The 22,369-nt window shown below is 34.8% G+C and overlaps 1 protein-coding gene across 4 annotated transcripts in view; it reads right to left on the bottom strand.

Moving 5' to 3' along the window:
• IPO11 (importin 11) overlaps nt 1–22,369 on the bottom strand; it is a 207,423-nt gene that overhangs the window by 140,675 nt on the left and 44,379 nt on the right. For all 4 annotated transcript variants that reach the window (XM_059417947.1, XM_059417948.1, XM_059417950.1 and 1 more), the window contains exons 6-15: nt 18,144–18,276; nt 16,254–16,312; nt 11,656–11,704; nt 9,941–10,011; nt 7,978–8,170; nt 7,183–7,335; nt 5,567–5,610; nt 3,866–3,956; nt 1,184–1,231; nt 280–385 (exon numbers count right to left, since the gene is read on the bottom strand). In XM_059417947.1, the coding sequence (XP_059273930.1) occupies nt 280–385; nt 1,184–1,231; nt 3,866–3,956; nt 5,567–5,610; nt 7,183–7,335; nt 7,978–8,170; nt 9,941–10,011; nt 11,656–11,704; nt 16,254–16,312; nt 18,144–18,276 (947 nt within the window). The remainder of the gene's footprint in view (nt 1–279; nt 386–1,183; nt 1,232–3,865; nt 3,957–5,566; nt 5,611–7,182; nt 7,336–7,977; nt 8,171–9,940; nt 10,012–11,655; nt 11,705–16,253; nt 16,313–18,143; nt 18,277–22,369) is intronic.

Genomic DNA, 22,369 nt, shown 5'->3' with positions numbered 1-22,369 from the left:
TAATATTTTATTTATTCATTTGACAGACAGAGATAACAAGCAGGCAGAGAGGCAGGCAGATGGAGAGAGAGAGGGAAGCAGGCTCCCCGGTGAGCAAAGAGCCCGATGCGGGGCTCGATCCCAGGACTCTGGAATCATGACCTGAGCTGAAGGCAGAGGCTTTAACCCACTGAGCCACCCAGGCGCCCCAATTTTAAGCAATTTTAATGCCTTCCTATCTTCATCACAAAATTAGTAAGGTAAATTAAGTATATTATTAACACAAAGTTTTATACTTGCCTATTATGAATGACTTGTAATTCTGGAAGAAGTTGGTTTTTAAACCACTGATCAAAATCAACACTGTCAAACAGCTCATAAGCCGCTAATCCAACAGCATTATACACTACAAAGAAGATTTGAGAAAAAGAATTTAAATTTCAGATGCTGGGCCCAAAGTTAAGTATCTTATATAAGAAACTAACCCATAGGGACTACTTTAAAACATGTAAAATGCTAATAAAGGGAAATTCACAATGTTAATCAGAGAAATTATTTAAATAGATATTTTAGAATCATTATGTAAGTTACTTTACATTGTTTTTCCTAAATATTCCTTAGTGCTTTCAAACAGAAAACTACATTCATTCAAATACATTCAAGTCAAATTTTAAAAATTACAAAATAACATCTACTTCTAAATGGACACAATACTTTATGATCTGGTCCCTACCTACCTCCCTCCAGCCTCATCTCTCACCATAACCCTTTACACTCTATGTTCCAAATAAACCAAAATACTCCCAGTTCAACACTTAACTGTGCTTGCTCCGCTTCCCTTCAAATTTGTGTACATACTGCTGCCTCTGCCGGGAACCCTCTTCTCACACAGCCCCTCCCCTTGTTAATTCCCACTGATCCTGGTATTCCCATACTATACTTCTCTAGAGGCCTTTCCCTAGGCACAACCAAACCACCTTGTAGTTTTCCAGTGCACTATCTAATTGCCACCTATTTTAACATTAATCAGCTGATAATATGTATAATCAATTGTCTGCTTACTTGGTTGTCTCCCCCGCCAGACAGTTCCTATATTTTAGGTACTCCTGTAACCCAATCTCCCAGCCTAACACTGCCATAAAGCAAACATACCAAATATTTATTACTGAAGAAATAATTTCTAAATCAGTTTAGTTTAACATACCAGCATCTTTGATTAATAGTGCATTCATATCTTCCACATTAGTGGGTCCTGAAAACATAAGTAAGTAAAGGTAAATAAAACTAGTTTTTAAAAAATATTTTATTTCAACTCCATTTACTGGTTTATCACTTTGGTTTCATATAATAAATTTTATGATATTAAATACACATATAGGTACGAAGGGAAAGCCTAGATTTTGTTATCATCACCATTAGAGAGCACGGATGCAAGATGTAAAGCCATATTACAATTTTTAAATAATTTTTTAAATTTTTTAATAAACATATAATGTATTATTAGCCCCAGGGTTACAGGTCTGTGAATCACCAGGTTTACATGATTCACAGCACTCACCATAGCACATATCTTCCCCAATGTCCATAACCCCACCACCCTCTCCCTAACCCCCTCCCCATGGCAACCCTCAGTTTGTTTTGTGAGATTAAGAGTCTCTTATGGTTTGTCTCTCTCCCGATCCCATCTTGTTTTGTTAAAGCCATATTACAATTTTAAAAATCATTATAACTTATTTGAAAATGTCATGTCAAGCAACAATCCAAAAAAATATATGCCACAAACTGCTAACTAGTGTATAATACCTTATATACCCTAATTTAAAAGAGAATTCTTAAAAGAAAAAATAAAAGGATGAATCCCACAAAAGAAAAACAAACCAACAAAAAAGGAACAGCACAGGTCATTCACACAAGAAACTCTGACATAATAAACAAACCAGGTCATGACAGTACATTAAAAGATGGCAACAAAAGAAAAAGTGCAGACAGGAAGGGAAAGCCATCACGTCAGGTGGGAACTTCTGACAAAAAGTTGGCAGTCTCCTACCACTACCCAGAGAGGAGAGTGTCATTAAGCCATGAAAAATACAGTTTGCTTAGAAAGTCTATTTCTTTAGAATAGAAAGATGTCTAGCGAGTTTATCAGAGCACTCTTCTGCTGTTAAATATGAATTCTTAAGCTCACTAGTCTAAGATTAAATACAACCCAAATAAACCAACTGCTCCATTACTGGAAAGAAAACTAAACTCTGAAACCACTGAAATCCTTACCACCACACAATTTATCAGAGTGTAACCTAAATAGCTTATCCACTTTCCTACAGTGGTTTAAAAAAATAACAGACACATAGAAGAAAATGGAAATGATATTCTAAACTTAAAAGAAAAAGAAACCGAAGCAGTCCAAGTATTATCAACTGTAAGAATCAATAATCCTACGTGAAGAAATTAATAAATAACTGTATCTTAGAAATCAATCCATATGAAAATTCAAGTAACACTCAAATTACCTTCACAGATGAACAAAGTAAAACCTGAAAGTTTTTTCCCTTGGTTTATAATTAAGAACACTCTTTGGGTTTTTCAGAGAACCAAAGCCTGAAAAGTGAGCTGCCCACTCACTACCACAAACTAGATCAGGCATCTCCTTCCCTACAGAAGCTTCTCTTGCTATTATTTTCTTAGATCATCATCTGCTCAACCCTTGGTCACGTACAATGTAATTTCTGCCCCAACATTTCAAATACCGTCTCAGAAGATTCCACTGCCTTCTGCCTCTTTCACCACGGGACATTTCTAATAACATGCTCTTCTCTCCAGGATCCACTTCCATATTGTTCCTCACACCTCTGCAAGAGTCTCTGACCTGGCTTTTCTGCACGACCTTCATCTTTTCATAAGCCTGAAGGTTAAAATCTTGAGTTCCATCCTTGAACTTACTTTTCTTCTCCCAAGGCCCTTTACACACACACTCCAGAAGTAATAGTCTATCTCCAACCACTACTAATAACAGCCACCCTGTCATTAAGACCACAGTTTAGGATCATGTCTGGTCACTTTCTCTCTTTTTTTTTTAAGATTTTATTTATTTATTTGAGAGAATCACAAGTACATAGAGAGTCAGGCAGAAAGAGAGAAGGAAGCAGGCTCCCCACTGAGCAGGGAGCTCAATACGGGGCTTGATCCCAGGACCCTGAGATCATAACCTGAGCCGAAGGCAGAGGCTTAACCCACTGAGCCACCCAGGTGCCCCTCGGTCTCTCTCGTTCAGCACAGTCACAAAAAGTCAATCAACAAACAGTTGCTGAAAATACCAGACATTGGGAATAATGTGTGAACAAAACAGATGTGAACACTACCCTCCTTCCTGCAATTTAGAATATAGCAGAAAAGTCAGAAATGATAAATCGCAGCTGATAATAATTACTTATGCACAAGCTGCAATCAGTGATCAAGTGCCAGAAATTTCATATCATCATTCTCTTACATCCATTACCTTCTTTCCATTCCCACTGCCACCATCCTGAGCATAGCATTTGTTGTTTCGCCTTTTTCTCCCACTACTTTCACAACATGCTCTAGGTAGACCATTTTCCCAGGCAACATACTTTACTGCCTACTATTTTGCTTATGCTGCTAGGATATTTACAAGAGCAAAATCCAACTATCCCCTTCAATGCCTATTTCAAGGCCACCTTTGTCAGTTTGCCAGTTGCCCATTCTTGTTCTCTATTCTGAAAGCCATCCCTTCAGAAAAGAATACATTCAGGTCTTCCTCAGATTCCCATTATATGGTGTAGGAAAAAATGCATTGCACATAGTAAGCAGGAACTCAAACTATTTTAACTGAACATGGATTAATAAAGTATCATAAAATATACTTCACCTTGAAGTGTCTGCATCATTTCTAGAAGTACAGGAGTAAGAGTCTGATTATATTCATGGAATATATCTATAAATAGTACTTCAGTGCAAGGCTGGAGAGGAAAGAAACCAATTTTCTATTGAAAACAATGTTATATCGTACTGCTCAATTCTATAATAAAGCAAAGAATATACTCATTCTTAAAATCCTAAAACTCCAAACATGTTTCCAATTCTTGATGTGTTTACATATAGTAGATTATAATTGTTACAGATACACTGGGTAAGAAAATCAAATTATAATTTGATTCCTATTTCAATCATTTGCCATTAGGCATTCAAAAAGTAAAACTCCAGTGAAAAAATAACTTACATTTTTAGTTAGTAACTCTTTAAGTTAAAAAAAAAAAATCTAAAGCCACATTTATTGCAGATTCAGTACTATAAATGATTGTCCAGGAACTAATTCATTAAAAATTATATATTTTTCTTAGCAATGACAGAGTAAGTAACAACTCCAATTCGCGAATTCAATTCACCATGTAGAATAGTATTCCCTTTCTCTTTTTAAACATATACTGTATTATTTGTTTCAGGAGTACAGGTCTGTGATTCATCAGTCTTACACAATGCATAGCGCTCGCTCACAGCAGCACATACCCTCCCCAATGTCCATCATGCAGGCATCCCATCCCTCCCATTCCCCAAATACTATTTCTTTTAACAGAAACAAACAGTAACAGAAGTCAGTGTTAGCTATATAACAAAACTGATTCACTTTGGTTCTTAAAAGTAACAAACCATCACGTTTCATAATACAAAGGAAGTATGAATTTGGAAGGTGCTATGCTTTATGTTTTAAAATCTTGCATACATACTGATTTATGTACAGATGAAACGACAGGTCCCCTCAAATACTTGCTTCAAAATAATCCAAGTTAGGGGTGGGGGTACTCATATGAAGTACGATTAGCCATGAATTGGTAACTGATAAATGGGGCTTTGGAATACAAGGGCTCATGACATTATTCTATTTTTTACTAAGCTTGAAATTTTCCATAAAACAAAGTTTTTAAAAAATTAAAGTAAACTTTTTTTTAATTAAAGCAATAATAATTTCTCTACTTAAATATCTCGCTTGTTTTCTACATAAGCTTATAAAACTAAAAATCATTAACATACATTCTTAGAAAAATAGTATAAATTATGTGAACACAACTTTTCACACACAAAAACAGTTCAAAGACTGTATTTGATTAATTCTCCTCAAATGTTGGCCACAACAAAAAATATAGACTTAGAAAGCATTCTAAAATTAAAAGCAATGGGCTGGTCTCTGGGAATCAGACTCCGTGGTACAAGAAATATGCATCAAAAAAAGCTTCAGAATTACTGAAATACTTGAGAGGAGAAAATCATTCTAGCCAAAAAGAAGTAGTTTTCATTTTCAAAAACATTTCCTATTTCTGCACTGATAATTACTTTCCCATCAATGTGACTGCAAAATGGAGAAAAATTCAGTGTGCAACCCCCCAAATAAACAACAATAAAAATCTAGGTTAAAGTTCATAATTTAATTAAGTACTTTCCTCTCAAACACAGATGCCCACAATTATAGTTTCCTATTCATCTGGTTTAACGCTTGGAATTCTTAAACTCTGGACTAAGAGTTATAGAAGCATTAAGCATTTCCCTATCAATTTTTTTTTCAATCAATACTTACCCTCAAACTATATTTCCAAGAATCTCCTCCTGTTTCTTCCACTGCTGCAATTAAAAATACAACAAATGATGCTTACCATGTAATAATGGTGTTTCCAACGTCTTTGGACGTTGTATTCCAAATCTTTGGAATACAAAGATTTTAAATACTGTCAGTTTATTTCTATGAATGGTTTTAAACTTAACACTGAAAGCAAATCCTTGGAAACACAAGGCCTTACATAGATTTCTTTACTATACAGTATAGATCACATCTGTATATGGTAGTCTCCCATCAAGTTGCTTACATAAGCATTCTCACTTTCATTAAAATTCTCTATGGAGGAAAGATCAAAGGGCTCCTCACTTCCAGAGTATGTGATATCACCCGGTAAGCACTCGAATATAACTATAATCCCAAGATTATTTCATTCAATATAATAATGTCTTATAAGTTATAATTATTAACATTTCCAAAAATGTTCTATATTTAAAGTTAAATTTCAAAAAAGTAAAATACTTTAGGAACTTCTACAAGTCTAGGAACTCAGTGTTTCATGTTATACTACTATACACATGGCATGAAGAAAGTGATTTGAAACATAAGGTTTTAGCTAAGAGAAAAAGCAAAAACAATATAGGATATATAGAGTATAATGCTGTATTTTCTTTCTTTTTTTTTAAGATTTTTATTTATTTATTTGACAGACAGAGATCACAAGTAGGCAGAGAGGCAGGCAGAGAGAGAGGAGGAAGCAGGCTCCCCGCTGAGCAGGGAGCCCGATTCCGGGCTCGATCCCAGGACCCTGGGATCATGACCTAATCCGAAGGCAGAGAGGCTTTAACCCACTGAGCTACCCAAGTGCCCCCAAAATGCTGTATTTTCTAAATGAACTAAAATTATTTTTAAAGAACAAAAAGAGGGAGAAAAGGAGTCTTCCAAAACATCTGAGGCATTCTTAAAATCTTAGGAAATATATGAACAGAACTACACAAAGTCACCCAAAGGGATGAGGAGAGTCTAAAATCTAGCCTATGTCTGAGGACGGCTTAAGTAATTCACACACAGGCACTCTATTCACACACACAGGAAACTTTATTAGGCACACGATTTCTTGACTTTCTGTAGAAAGAACCTTGATACTTTTATTCTATTATTAACATTCCGATGGATAAAAAGGATCTCCTAGAAAAATATTTCAATCAACAAAAAATTCATCATAAAATTTAAATAGGTGATCTATTTAGTAATCCAGAAATTTCCCCAAATTTCTTTTTGAAAAATAATGTCTACTAATAAAAAATAAGATGGAATGAATCACAAAGTACAAACTGACCTGATAACACAGACAGTTTATTTTACATTTTTGTTTTAAACTATATCATATGTTCATAGGAACGTCTAAAAATTTTAAAAGGTCTTTTTCTGGAGAAAACTCCATATATTTGAAAAAATCATTCATCTTCTCCTTCTCAATTTGTTTTAACAGGTAACAAAGGACATGTTAACTTTTAAAAGCCAAGATTCTCAGATCAAAAATTACAATACAATGTTGTTATGCCCATCATTCAAATAGATGATATGTATTTAGGGAAGAAGGAGAAAAGCCAGTCAAAAACTGAAAAACTGATTCTTACTAAAGCCTTCGGGGTCTTCTTCCCACATGGTTAGTTCCTCTTCAGTTAGCAGAAAATAATGAGAGACTAATCTTCTACATATCTCTGTCAAAGTGGGATACGTGAAGAATGCCATCTTAATCTTATGAGCTTCTAGAGTTTCAGGGCTGCTATCTAGAAAAATAAAATTTCCAAGTGAATCATACAAAGATTCTACCAAAGTTGGATTATGTAACTTAAATAAATTTAAAAATACACTCTTGAGGGAGAATATAAAGTGGTGTATAAATTTTCATTTTTCTTAAGGGCAAATTTCGAAGACAGTTCTTTATTCACACCACACACATCAGTCTTGCAGCTGTCCTCCCACTACAGCCTGTACATCCCCTGCTATATTATCACACCATATTGGAGTGACTTAGATACATATGTCCTTCTCTCTCCTATAAGAATTCCTCATTCATCTTGATATACATGCACATGTATGAATTCTAATGTCTAAAAGTAACCTCACTGAAGTTAAAGAAAAATTTTAATTGTACAAATAAATACAGCTTACAACATGAACTGCAGTGGTTACTGAAGTCCCAAAGCTTCAACTGATCTTCTACTATGCTACGAAAGATAGATTACTAATGCTTTCTATGGCTTTTAAAGCTGGCACTCACATATTAAAATCTCTAATCCTTATCTCTAGTTCATGTCCAAGCAACATTTTCCTTTTCACACTTAAATAAATGAATTTCAAATATATAAAAATAGCAATTACTTCACATTTGAAATAATGAGGGGAAAAAGCTGCCAGTAAGGCATTACCTTCAAAATTTTTAGATGGCTTATAAGCATAATTTTTAACAATCATCTTAATAAGATTCATGCATTGAACAATGAATCGTTCGAACGTAACGCCTTCACCAACTTCCGTAAATACATAGCTTACAGAAAATTCCAATGATCTCTGAATTAGAGGAGTAAATGAAAACGGATGCTGATCCAAGAAGTCCAAAAGCTATAAAGAAAAAAATTAAAATTTATTTTCTTCAAGTTCATTTGGGAATATAATGATCCATAAGTACATCTTATAACTTTGCTAATATACATGTGGCAAGATTTGAACCTTGGTGGACAATCTACGTACATCCAGTTTTGCATGGAATACATGTGCACCTTATTTCTTGGGATACACCCTATAATGTGGATTATGTCAGGTGGTATCTCATGTCAAGAAATTTCTATCATTTCTAGTCCAGGGTCCAAAATTGATCCACTTCATACTTAATTCAGTAACAACGGGAGAATATGAAACAAAAAGTGTAAAGTATGCAAAAGACAAAAAGTGTAAAGTATACAAAAGTAATAAAGGCAAAAAGTGAAACTACATTTCAATTATCAAACAATTGATGAGGGAGGTTTCTTCTTTACAAAAGAATAACTTAACATTATCAGATTTGCTTTTAAAAAACCAGCAAAGAGGAGAGGAAGTGTACAGATATAACAGAGTCAACCCTCAACATATGTTGTTAATTCCTGAAGCTAAGTGATGACTTCAAGAGGACTCAAAGTTATTAAATTCTATTTGGAGGTATGTTTGAAATATTCCAATTTTTAAAGCTTTAATAAAGTTAGACATTTTTTTTTTTAAGATTTTATTTATTTATTGACAGACAGAGATCACAAGTAGGCAGAGAGGCAGGCAGAGAGAGGAGGAAGCAGGCTCCCTGCAGAGCAGAAAGCCCGATGCGGGGCTCGATCCCAGGACCCTGGGATCATGACCTGAGCTGAGGGCAGTGGCTTAACCCACTGAGCCACCCAGGCGCCCCAAAGTTAGACATTTTAAATATGAATTTCATAAATGAAATTATTTATAAGCACTGCACAGATCCAATGACTAACCACATCATGTCATTTTACTTTGCTTTGTGTTTTTTGGGTTTTAACTTAAAATACCCGAGTCAATTTCTTGCTGGATCTTGGAAGATTAGACAGGCTTTTGCTGTTGAGGCTATTTAAAACCTAACTGTGGGAAATAAAGAGAACTAAAACTAAAGGTACTGATACTTAACCAAAGACATTAAGAACGGCTCATTTCTACTCCTTTTCTCCACTGACAGGAGAACAAACAACCTTACTCCTATTAATCAAACTTCAGGAAAAAAGAGAAAAATAGGCTACAAGTTTAGATACTGCTACCTGTCTTCAACCACGGGTTTTACTGCAAGGCAGTCCTCAAACCAGGTCTTCCCAACTCTATGTACTTCTCCCAACCATCCCCAGGCCAAAATTTCATAAAAATCAGTTTTTATATAACTTAGTTTTATCAGAAATTTATATACATTGCCTAGCACAGTGCACCCATTTAATTCTATTCAAAAGATGTTTGATATTGATGATGATAATCTGTCATTCTAAATATATTGACTTCTTGATATTACACTGCCTGTTATACATGACCCAGTTCCTGCTCAGCTGCAACTGGTACCTTCTTTATATCTGCTTTTTATCCTGTAGGCTTGAGAATAAGAAATTTCAAAGGAATGAACCTCTCTAATATTTATTAGGATTTTTTTTTTTACAACAAAGTGACTTATAACTGATATATGGCATATAGATTTAATTATAACATGCATGCTCAATACTTTAATACAGTTTAACTTTGCTAGAAACAGAAAGTAAGTTACCTTACACTAAAGAACATATGTTCACACCATTTTCCTTCATAAATCGGAGTACATGTATTTTATTTAAGGAAACATAAACTTAAGATAAAAAGAAAACTTACCACTTTAGTAAAAAGAATGATGGTCTTTTCCAATCTATCTCTACATATGTTATCTGTACCTATATTTCTACCTGTTAAAAACACAATTCAAGTATTAGTACAAGTTTATAATACTCCATAAATTCACAATCAAAACAATGACAAAACTTTTCACAAAAATACTGTCAGATACATTTTTGCATGTTTTGCATTATAAACAAATTACTGTGCTTTCCCAACTCTAAAAAATTAATCATAAGGTTTTTGAAAAAGAATTACACTTAGCAGACACAGTAATCCCTGGTACCACATTTCATAAAATCAATCCTAAAATGTAAACTAAGCCCATGTTAAAGTAAAAGTAGCAATTTTATCTATGAATTACCAATCACATTTTTTTTTTTTTTAAAGATTTTATTTATTTGACAGAGATCACAAGTAGGCAGAGTCAGGCAGAGAGAGAGGAGGAAGCAGGCTCCCTGCTGAGTTGAGAGCCCGACGCGGGACTTGATCCCAGGATCCCGGGATCATGACCCGAGCCGAAAGCAGAGGCCCCAACCCACTGAGCCACCCAGGCGCCCCCCAATCACATTTTCAAAATTGAAATTAGTCATAGTTGAAATTTAGAAGCAAAATTAGTAAAAACAAAGTACTCAAAAGAGTAACATGCTCATTATTTTTCCTGTATTTTCTTCAGATAATTTCCCTGACATACTTAATTGTGTACATTCAGAACAGTGTCCACCAGCCCATCAACTACTCTCTATTATCATACTCTTCCTATTGATCTCATCATTTACATCGTTCTCCTCTCCAGGGAGGGCTCCTATTCTTCCCTGTGCTTCTCCACAGGGTGACCAGAGAAAATGACAACTGTCATAAAAATAAACTACTTTATATAAGTTGTCTTATTCTCATTCATCTTCGCATGTACAGTACCCAGAATAGTGCCTGGCTTAAGGCTCAACAATGTTTTTACTAAGCTGAAAACGACTGACATAAAACAATCAACAACTCTCTAAAACTTTGTACACTAAAATATCTCCTCACACTATTAAGTCCCCAAGTACACATACATGTAAACACACACTGAGGATGTACACATGTGTATGTGCTCACGCAAGCACATGTATGTGTACTCTGTGTTTGCAGGTGTGTGCACAGTCAGCAAAGGTGCTTACAATCACAGAAAAAAGGATAATAAACAGACCACGAGTATAACATAACACAAATATAAATGCTAAATTCTCTTGTGTGGATGACGGAGCGTCCTCAAGATAAGCCACGAAAATTAATCTACAAGAAATTTATAAAATTAAAGTACCATTGAAGGTAATTTATGCCATACCCACATGTAAAATGAACTACATGCGTGCGCACACACACACATACACACACAAACACACAGTATATACAAAGTCTTGGGAGCATGTGGCCCAGGAGCTACACTTAATGAGTATTAAATACATGACCACTGTGGATGTACGCATGGAAAAGAGGAGTAACAGTAAAAGTATCTACAAAGAAACAGGACACAAAATAGACTGTTTTAAAAAAAAAAAAACTTCTGTAATATTCAGGACAAGACAGTGTATGAAGACAAAGCTGAGCTCCCAATTCAACCTCAGAGGATTAATGATCAAGATGGAAGAGTTTAGCCTCTTCAGATATGAAAGCAGAGCAAAATTATGAATAAGGATTCTACAAATAAAATCTATCTTCAAAGGAGTACTTACTGCATTCCAGAAATTGCTTCAGGCGGTCAAATATTCCATGTAAAAAACCCTAGGAAAAAAAATTTTTAAGGTCTCAATTTATTGTTGTAAACATCTCCCTTACACATTTTCAAAAATACTAAAATGTATCTATCGCATCATTTTAAAAAGTTAAAATGAGATAAAATAAAAATACTCTACTATTAACAAGTCTTCCATTAGAAAATACAGTATTTCATTTCATCTCTTCAATGTCTCATTTCAGTTACCTAAATCACTTTGCAATAAATAAAACATTACTTAAGCATTCTATTTAACTAAATAATCTCTATTCTCCTCAATGATTTTCTTCTTCACAGCTCTTATAATCCCCAGGCATAATGTTTGTCTATTTTCTGTCTGCTCCCACTAGAATGTACCCTCCCTGAGACTGAGAAATTCACTGTTTTATTACTCTATCCTAGAATCCAGGAATATATGAATAAATAGTACTAATTATTTAAAGTAGAAGCTCTTAAGCCCAAGTATCAAATTTATTAGCCTTCAGATATGAGAAGGCATGTCACCATTTATGGTCTGGTAAAAATCTAAACAACCCTTATTTGTTAATGTCTTTTAAGAAATGTTATAAAATGTTTACAGATATAAAGGGATAGTAAAAAACAACCTTATTAAAAATTTTTAAGAATTCAAACACCACAAACTTTTGGGATCAAAAAATTTTGGGTGTATAAATATCATAAAAGACGTCACATGCACTTGTAATAAATACGATGGTCCAAGGTTTTTGCTCAAAATAGCTACATGGTGAAGGCTTTCCTGATGAGTAGCTAACTAGAATAGTGTTATTTCCTCTTTGTCCTTAGGAATATATTGTCCACTCATCCATTCTTGAGTTTGGGACAATTCAACAAGGATATCATCATCTGATGACTCAGAAACATATTTCACTTAGACAACTTCACCATCACCATTAGGGCCTAGAATGCTGCTCTCAGTCTTTCTAGAGCATCCATCTTCTGATTCATGTAAAAATTATGAAACCTCTTCCTCTTGTCAATTTTCTTCTCTGTCATTTTGGGCAGAAAATGAAGAATTCTGAATTCTCAGTGTGATAAACAAAAGCTGAATGAAAGTAGAACAAAAAAAGAGTGCTTCCAGTCTTCTTTTATTCTTTCTTAAAGATGATGGAATACACCGTACAACTCAATAAGGAAACTGAAAGATGACAATTTCTCTACTGCTTCATCCTTTGGGAATTCCATCATCTTACACTTGTCACACTATTTCAGTCTTTTTAACCACAGTTGAGAATAACTGAAAAGTAATGATAACTAACAAAAAAGTAATTCCTAGGGTGATGGAAGAGGCAAATGTTTCATTACAGGAAAAATAAGATCATTGAGATCCCATATGTATTTTAAATTTATACAGTAGCCTAATGATCCCTTAAAGTAATGGTAACATAGAAAGAATTTTACAACAACAACAAAATATGAAAAAAAAAAAAAGAATTTTACACTATTCCTTATAAATAAATATTAATTTATCAACTGGGATTCTCCAAAGAAAGTAGAAAATCATACAAGTCATCAACTTTAGTAAGGTGATCAAGAGAATCAGGAATTTATAGAATTATAGACAGCTGATGAATCTGTAGTCCAAGTAAACTAAGTTATAGCTTATGATTTATGTTATATAATAACATAGTAACTCTAACCATGAAATGATCATTTATAGAGCACTTTAATTAGCTGAAACATTTACAAAAAAATCATTGTCTCCCTTAATCCTCACATATCCAATGAAGTAGGCACCATTAATTTCATCTTCATATTATAAAGAAAAAAAAAGACACTGAGTATCAGGGTAAATAAGTAAACAGACAGAGGCCACACTATCAGGAAAAGGCCAAGTCAAGATTCAAATCCAAATCTGTCTGCCTCCAGAAACCAAAATCCCTGCTGAGCAGAGAACCCGATGCGAGGCTTGATCCCAGGACTCTGGGATCATGATCTGAGTGGAAGGCAGAGGCTTTAACCCATTGAGCCACCCAGGCACCCCGCTAAAGCATCTTTTAAGTTCCATATTATCTTTAAGATCTTTATGTTATTTGAGAAACCGCCCTTAACTTGTTAAAATTCTATTTTGTTTCCAACAAGTCAATATACCTTAACTACTACAAAACAGCTGACAAACTGTTTCAGCATATAGAAGAAAGACTCAAGGGAAAGCCAAAAACTCATAGAACATTAACAGTTTCCACTAAAAACCACTATTACACTTTATAGGAATGTGATTCAAATTGATTTATTTTTATTCAAAAAAAAAAACCAAAACACTGATAAACACAGTTACATAATTTATGATATTCATAATCATACTGCATATAAAAATAATTAGAGTCTTCAGACCTACTGTTTCTACTCTATCACATATTCATTCATAAACTACTGAGCATTTACTATTGGCAGAAACTATTTTAAGCTCTGGAATGGAAAGTGAGTGAAACAGTCTCTGCCTTTATGCAACTTAATGCATTCTGGTGCAGGAATTTAGGAGAAGCTGTCTAATTGGTTTCTGGAAGTGTTTTATGGCAGTATGGCAATAAATATTAATAGTTAAAATAGAACAGCATTAAAATTATGGCTGATTTTTGATACATATTTTGGTAATTTGATAGTATGAATCAGTGCTATCAATATGCCTATACTTGAATCAACCATTTCCAATTCTAATAACTTAGCCTGAAGAGGGCATCAGAAAAGTACACAATGACACATTCTATATCCAAATATTCATTCCGACATCACTGAACAACAATTAAAAACTGGAAACAGGGGCGCCTGGGTGGCTCAGTGGGTTAAGCCGCTGCCTTCGGCTCAGGTCATGATCTCAGGGTCCTGGGATCGAGTCCCGCTTCGGGCTCTCTGCTCAGCAGGGAGCCTGCTTCCCTCTCTCTCTCTCTCTGCCTGCCTCTCCATCTACTTGTGATTTCTCTCTGTCAAATAAATAAATAAATAAAATCTTTTAAAAAAATAAAAAATAAAAATAAATAAAATAAAAACTGGAAACAACCTATACACCATCAGTGAATAACTCGGAATTATTTTTTTGTTAGTCATTATCATTACTTTTCTTTTTTTTTAAATTATTTTTATTAATATATAATGTATTATTTGCCCCAGGGGTACAGGTCTGTGATTCATCAGTCTTACACACTTCACAGCACTCACCATAGCACATACCCTCCTCAATGTCCATCACCCAGCCATCCTATCCCTCCCCTCCAACCCCCCAGCAACCCTCAGTTTTATCATTACTTTGCAATGAATAAATGAGTCTCTTAAATACTATATTTAAATCCTAGCTCCAAAGGATAGCTGGGCAAGTAAGTTAGAGGAATCCTATATTAACGTTATCACTTTTTAAAAACTAGCTCACTCACAGTAATAACAAGAATCATTAAAAACATAACCTGTATTACTGACATGACAACAATATACATGAAAAAAATGACATACTAAGCTGAAGAAAAAGCAAGTCAAGAAACAGCATATGGGTCTTATTTACATAAAACTGAGAAAAAGAGAGGAGTATCTGAAAGACTATGTACTAAATGTCTTAAAGTATACTTACAAATTTTAGCAATATCTTTGATACCAAGTTTTCAAATGACTTTTTTATTTCCTTTCCTTCTGTATTTATCTTTTTAAAAAATAAGCATGTACACTTTTTTAGAACAAAACAGCCATCACACTATAGTGATGTGTATCACCAGCTTTTAAATTCCTTTAACAGTAGAATTATTACTGCAATCAAAATCTTAATGACAGCCATAGTACACTAAAAGTGATTTAAAGCAAACAAACAGAGTAACTCCAGTAAAATCTGGTAGAGCAAACCCAAAGACTCAATTAGATATACATATTTCACAATTCCTGTTCAACGCCCCAAAGCAACCTACAGAAACCTATAGAAAAGCAAGCCATAGAAACCTATAGAAAGCAACATTTTAGCGGACTTAAACTCACTGTGAAAACTAACACAGATCTGAATAAATACGTAATACAATCTCATTTTGTTTCAGGATAAAATATATACAGCTATATACTCTTGTAGACAGAAAAAGTAGATGATGCCATACAAACAATAAATATACATCCCAAATGTTGGGCTTAACAATAAGGTTTTCCCTTCTTGTATATATATTTTCAGTTGACTACAAAGAGTACACATAAATGTTATGAGGAAACAAAAGAATTCATTTTAAATATCTAAGTCCACAATGGACCTAGAAATGTAGTAACAGCATTCAAATTCAAGAAGTTCACCTCAATTCAAATTATAAATAACACTCTCAATGGATCATGGCACTCTGAGTACTGTCTTAGGCTTACTTCCTCCCCTTCCCGAAGGAGCTGCTTTTGTGAAAAAAAGGCCATATATCTAAAAAGTATAGTACAAAATATACCAAATGGTAAAAGATCACTTAATAAAGGTCACTTAATAAAAACTTATCAATGAATGCCAAGTAAAAAGAATAAGCTTTAAAACATTCAGGAAAATACAAAGCACTTTCCCAAAGCCACAAAGAATCAGTAACTGCTTTCACTTACCATCACCTCCATATTCTTATGAGGTTCCACAAATCCATTAACAGTTAATTTACGCAGCACTGTAAAGTAAAATTGAGCTTTATTGCATCTAAATGCCTCATGTTTTAACCTATTACAATCATAATCATAACAAAGACTCAGAATTGCAAAGCCTCATCAAGATTGGGGGTTGCTCTAACTTTATCCTTTCATATAATAAAGAAAGGTAATCCCTGATCACTGGTTCTCTTCCAAGTAGGAAACAGAATGATAACAAAATCTTTGTGACTCAAAAGCTATGCTCTTCTCACATATCTTAATTACTACTGTTTCTAAAACTGTACTGCAAAATTTAATTTAATTGCTATAACTATCAGTACTTCTCATCTGCAATAACCCCTTTAAGTTGAAACTGAGAAAGTTATCTTTATTCAATAACCATGAAATATGTCTCAACAGTGACCAAAAAGCTTCATTAAGTTTTAGACTACCTTAATGAAAATACAGTATCTCCTATAAAGGATATAGAAGCTGAACTATTTCTAAATCTGAAACAGACTACAGTGCTCAAGTATAAACAAACATCACATTTTATGAGTAACTGGTGTACACAGTAAGACAAGCAGGATAAACGCCTGGAAGTCAGATCTATATTTAAATCCTACCTCCAGTGTCTACAACTATATTACTTTGGGCAACTTTTCTAGATCTCAAAGTCCCTGTCTGTAAACTATGGTTAGTCGTATTTCATGGGTTATGACAGAATTCAGTAATATAATACATGCAAAACAGCACAAATCAGTAACACAAAGATGACAGCAGCACCAGAGACTATAAAATTCAAAAAGTCACACCACTTTAAGAGTTTCTGTAATTCTTTCTGGATAACTGTTTCTCTCTCTAAAGCCTTTTAATTTCTTCCTCAAGGATATTGACAAAACCATCTCCACTCATTTACATAATAACCACCTGTATAATGAATTTTACTTGTCAACAGTCCCTTAAAATCATTCATGCTTTTGGTCTACAAGGTAGTTCACCAAAAGGTGCTGAACAGTTTGAAGCCTGTGCATCCACTGTCTGATCATTGTTAAGTGATGCATGAGAACAGTGCCAAGAATGGAGAACAGCATCCTAAGGTACTAAGGGGAGTATGGTAAAAGGGCTTATCAGTAAAGCCAAAGGATGAAAAATGAGCCACAGTAAGAGAACTAAAGGCTGCCTGAGATCAAACTAAGAAACACAAACTAAAAAAGCCTAAGTGCCAGAAGAAAAGAGAGACTGGAAGACAAAGAGAATAAGCCAAGTGTGAGTGTTTTATAAAGGAAAGGAATCTCAGAAAACATTCGTCAAGGTAACCACCTCAGGGAAGGTAAAATAGAAATTTAGGCTAAGGGAGACCTACAAGCAAAGCACCTACAAGGAAAACACAGGCCGAGATGGTATGCCATCAAGCACCTTCTAAAATCCAATTGAGCTGGAGGTACAAACAAAAAAGACAGAAGCTTGAATTCCCATGAAAAACAGACCTGGGAAACAGAGCTCAACTAATACCTGACAAATGAAGTTTAGTGAAGTTAGCACAGCAACAATAAGGACAGGAGCCCAGAAAGAGAAGTGTAAAGTAGAAGCAAAAAAAGTAGAAGTATTCAAAAGGAACATAGTCAGAGCCCTGAAACCCCAGAAATGTGGCTATAACAAAAAACTATCCCACACTTTTACAAATTAGAGGAAAAGCCATTCTCACAAAAGAAAAACCAACCACAAATAAGACCTTGTTTGTGAGGGAAAGACTAATTAACCACTTACTCTCCCAGGGCAAGTGGGAGCAAATAATCCATCAGAGGAACTATGTGTTGACACTTTTGAGTTATCTCATTTCCAAAATGAACATATCAAGTTTAATAGTACCTTTCAATGACAGCAGAGTTCGTTCTAGTGAACTTAGAACAGCAGCTTCACTGCCAGAAGAAACATGCTGAAGGAATGTGTCTGTATGGTGATTCCACAGAGAGCAGGCAAAATTATAAATTCCAGAAGCTAACTGCAAAGAAATATCAACAGATTTGTTCACAAAAAACGTATTTCAGTAGTCAACTAGATCGACACAGTAATACATTTCAGTTTTTAGGTCAGTTTTTAATTACAGTTTTCATGTCATTTTCAAAGAGATGTGAAATAGTTGTCATATCACGTTTCAAACTTTTTAAGACAGAATGTACAGTATCAAGGACCGCTGGCTACTGCTGTGAACACATATACATACCTAAAATATTTTTCTCTTGAAACAGAACTTAGTCTGATGCCCGCACTGCAGTCTGACATTTTCTACTTAAACCTTTTTCTTATACTAGTATATTGCAACACTCAGTTTTTTAAAACAGTGACAAGACTGTCATTGAGTATAACGTATAAAGCAATATACTAAGAAATACAAAAGAATCAGGTTTCTGTGTTCTGCCAGTTCCACCCATTATGGTTTCAGGGCATTTAAAGCAGGAACATACAAACCACAATGCTTGTCAGGCTGCTTTCCAAATACGTTCTGATATTTACAAACCTCACTTTCACACTGGGATGCAATTGGCCTCTGCCACCCAGGTTGAGCCAGAACCATTTCCAGGGTTACCGTCAGCTTTTTTGTTCGTTTTTCCAGAAGGTCTAAGAGAAATCCAGCTGAGTCTATATGGCCATTTAATTTTAATAAAATGAGATGAAAGTACACATGAATGAATAGTTATCAGTAGCAAACTCTAGAACGCCTTTCCTTATTCCAGATAAAAGTACATTATTTGCATTATTTCCACTAAACACTGGGTTTATAGTAATTTTAGGCATCAGAAACCTTTCAGAAATGCAATCTTTTAAATAAAATTTCTATTTAAAATTTTCATTTCTATTATTTTAATTCAGTAATTTTAGGCCTGTGCTTACAGATGTAGGGAAAGAGCTTTGCCAAATCCCCATGGTGACTCTACAAGTATCTACATAGGCCACAAAAGGCTTGAACCTCAACTAACAAGAGTATCAGCAGAACATATTATAATCCTCCTGGAAAACAAGAAATGGAAAGCCTGTAAGGAACTTCTACAAGACCACCTCCTGCTCACCTCTCACCTCCTGTGTTCTGATGGGATTTAAGTTTTCTGACCCATCCCCCTCAAAACAGAGCTGCAGAAAATAAAACCATTTAGTTACGCTGTAGAAGTGGCTCCTTAGCAATGGGGCATCCCACAATTTGCACCTGAGTCATTCAGTCCATATTGCTTTGGTCATTCTTTTTGGTATGTGGAACAAAAATCACAAGGAGTTGGTACCAATGTATCTGATTTCTTTCCTTTATCCAAAGTAAGTAATAAACTGCTGGAATCTAAAAGGCCTCCTATCTTCACTAACTGGTCAGTCAGAGCTTTGGTCCTCCCTTATCTTATGCATATGCTTGAAAGAGGTACAATGACTACTAATTAAGTAAATTCAGCATATTCTCAAATACACGCAGAATATTTTAGAGAGTAAAATCAAATTATTTAATCATATGTTTCATGATAGTCAAAATAACATAGTGATAATTAGCTCAATACTACTGTACAACAAGCAGCAATACCATTAAAAAGTTAAGGGTCTAAAATTGGTTATCATCCTAGGGAACAATGCTATAAAAGAGAGGCAAACAGCCAATCTAATCAGAAGGAATATTATCTGAAGGAAAAAAAGAAAACACTTCAAAAAACATGTAAGCTTTACTTAGAACTACAGTGAACTTCAATATTTTTCTTAGTATATCAAGTCCTTTCTGAGAATATGGGGCTAAAATATCTGTCTAGAATTGGAAAAGCCATCATCTTAATTTTTATCACACTTACTGGTAAATGTAAGTTAGAGCATCCTATACTTTTCCAAACATATAAATCACCAAACTATCTGTCTGCCAGAATAAAGTGAAAGAAAAGAAAGGCATTTAGAGGCAGAGAAGGAATAGTAATGGTACATACAGAAAACCTAAAAGCAAAGTTTTAAAGTATAATTTCTTATTGCAGCAAATATTTCAACAAAGTAAACTGAAGTCTATAGCCCTGGCCATAATTTTTAGACCCATTTTATACTTATGTACTAAATAAGATCTAAGAGGAGACACAATTCAAGTAAGACAGAAAATTTCAAGTAAGAACAGAAAATTATTACACTCTAAAGCAGTCTCTTGCTTACAACTTCCATTCCATTTCTCCTTCACATCTCCTCCTTAAAACTATTTGTTTCAGAGTCACCTATGTGGCTGAGTCTGTTAAGCACCTGCCATTGGCTCAGGTCATGACCCCAGGGTCCTGGGATGGAATCCCACAACAGACTCCCTGCTCAGCAGGGAGCCTGTTTCTCCCTCTCCCTCTGATGCTCCCCCTGCTTGTTCTTGTTCTTTCCCCCTCTGTCAAATTAAATAAATAAATAAAAAATAAATAAATAAAATCTTTTTAAAAATTTCTAAAAACTACTTGTTTCACATTAACTTCTACATACAGATTTCATTTAAAATGTTCAAAAGGTTTGTCTATATATATTTTTTAAATCAGTGTTATTTTAAGTCCCTTGAACTCTTATAAAAGGTTATTTCCAGGAAACAAGTATTCATGTAGGTTATGTTAATCACATAATAAAATTAACTAAGTTAACAACAGAATAAGAGTTACTTACTGAACTCTGCACTAGGCAATGCTCTCAGCAGTTCACCTCTATCACCTTATTTAACCATCACAATATAAAAAGTAGATATATACCCTTTTCACAATAAGGAAACTGAGGTATTGAAAGGTTAAGTAACTTGCCCAAGAGCAAAGAGTGTAATTAGGAAGAGGAAGAGACAGGTCTGAAACCAAGGAAGGTGCTCAGCTTACATTTTTTTTTTTTTTAAGATTTTATTTATTTGACAGAGAGAGATCACAAGTAGGCAGAGAGGCAGGCAGAGAGAGAGAGGAGGAAGCAGGCTCCCCACCAAGGAGAGAGCCTGATGTGGGGCTCGATCCCAGGACCCTGGGATCATGACCTGAGCCGAAGGCAGAGGCTTTAACCCTCTGAGCCACCCAGGCGCCCCTCAGCTTACATTTTTATACCTCTATGTTCTAAAGCTTCTTAATAGAGTACATAGCAATTAACCACGCAGCAATTTAGTAAAATAAAGAAATATTAATTGTATAATTTCTGTTTAAACTTTCTAGTACCAAAATACAAATACTAAGTAGATACCATCCCATACTCTCAGAATCAATATAGTAAATCCTGTTCTCCAAAAGTTGTGTAACAGTTCAATAATGGTAGAATCTTGGGGCGCCTGGGTGGCTTAGTGGGTTAAGCCGCTGCCTTCAGCTCAGGTCATGATCCCAGGGTCCTGGGATCGAGTCCCACATCGGGCTCTCTGCTCGGCAGGGAGCCTGCTTCTTCCTCTCTCTCTTTCAGACTGCCTCTCTGCCTACTTGTGATCTCTGTCAAATAAATAAATAAAATCTTTAAAATAAATAAATAAATAATGGTAGAATCTTCTTTTCATAACAAAAAGGAAAACTGACCCATACTCACCGAGATCAATACTGCTGTTAATATGGATGCAATAAACTGAATGAGAATCTCACCTAACAAATTCTCCCATAACTCTCAACACTCCTTTGTACAACACTCAACAGAAAAACACAAACTTTTGTTCTATTACTTATGTGAAGTACCTACGCAAGAAAGTTACTATAAATTGAACACTGTTCGTATACAAATATATAATCTTTGTATGTATATAAAATTTGGAGCAAGTCCCATTCATCAATCCTAAGAGTCAGTGCCTTTCATCTAATTCTCAATGTACTCCTCTAGCACTACATGCCAGACTCAATAATGAAAACAACAGTAACCATTGCCTAGTTCCTTAATTAAAAAGTAGTATTAAGCTTGAGGGAAAAAAGTTGACCAAATGGAACCTGACACCAGCTGAAGAAAAAACCTTGTAAGGGATAATCTACCACTCTAAATCACCAGCATAACATAACTGAACTCGAGGTTCATCACCAGGGGTGCATCAAATATAACACAACCCAAGAAAGTGTTGAAAGCAAAGAACTTTGTATTATTTGTTACAAATAAGGAGACAAGGAGCTAGCTCT

The sequence above is a fragment of the Mustela nigripes genome, chromosome 12 (assembly GCF_022355385.1).
Source record: "Mustela nigripes isolate SB6536 chromosome 12, MUSNIG.SB6536, whole genome shotgun sequence".
NCBI lineage: Eukaryota > Metazoa > Chordata > Mammalia > Carnivora > Mustelidae > Mustela > Mustela nigripes.
This window is presented reverse-complemented; position numbering and strand designations above follow the sequence as displayed.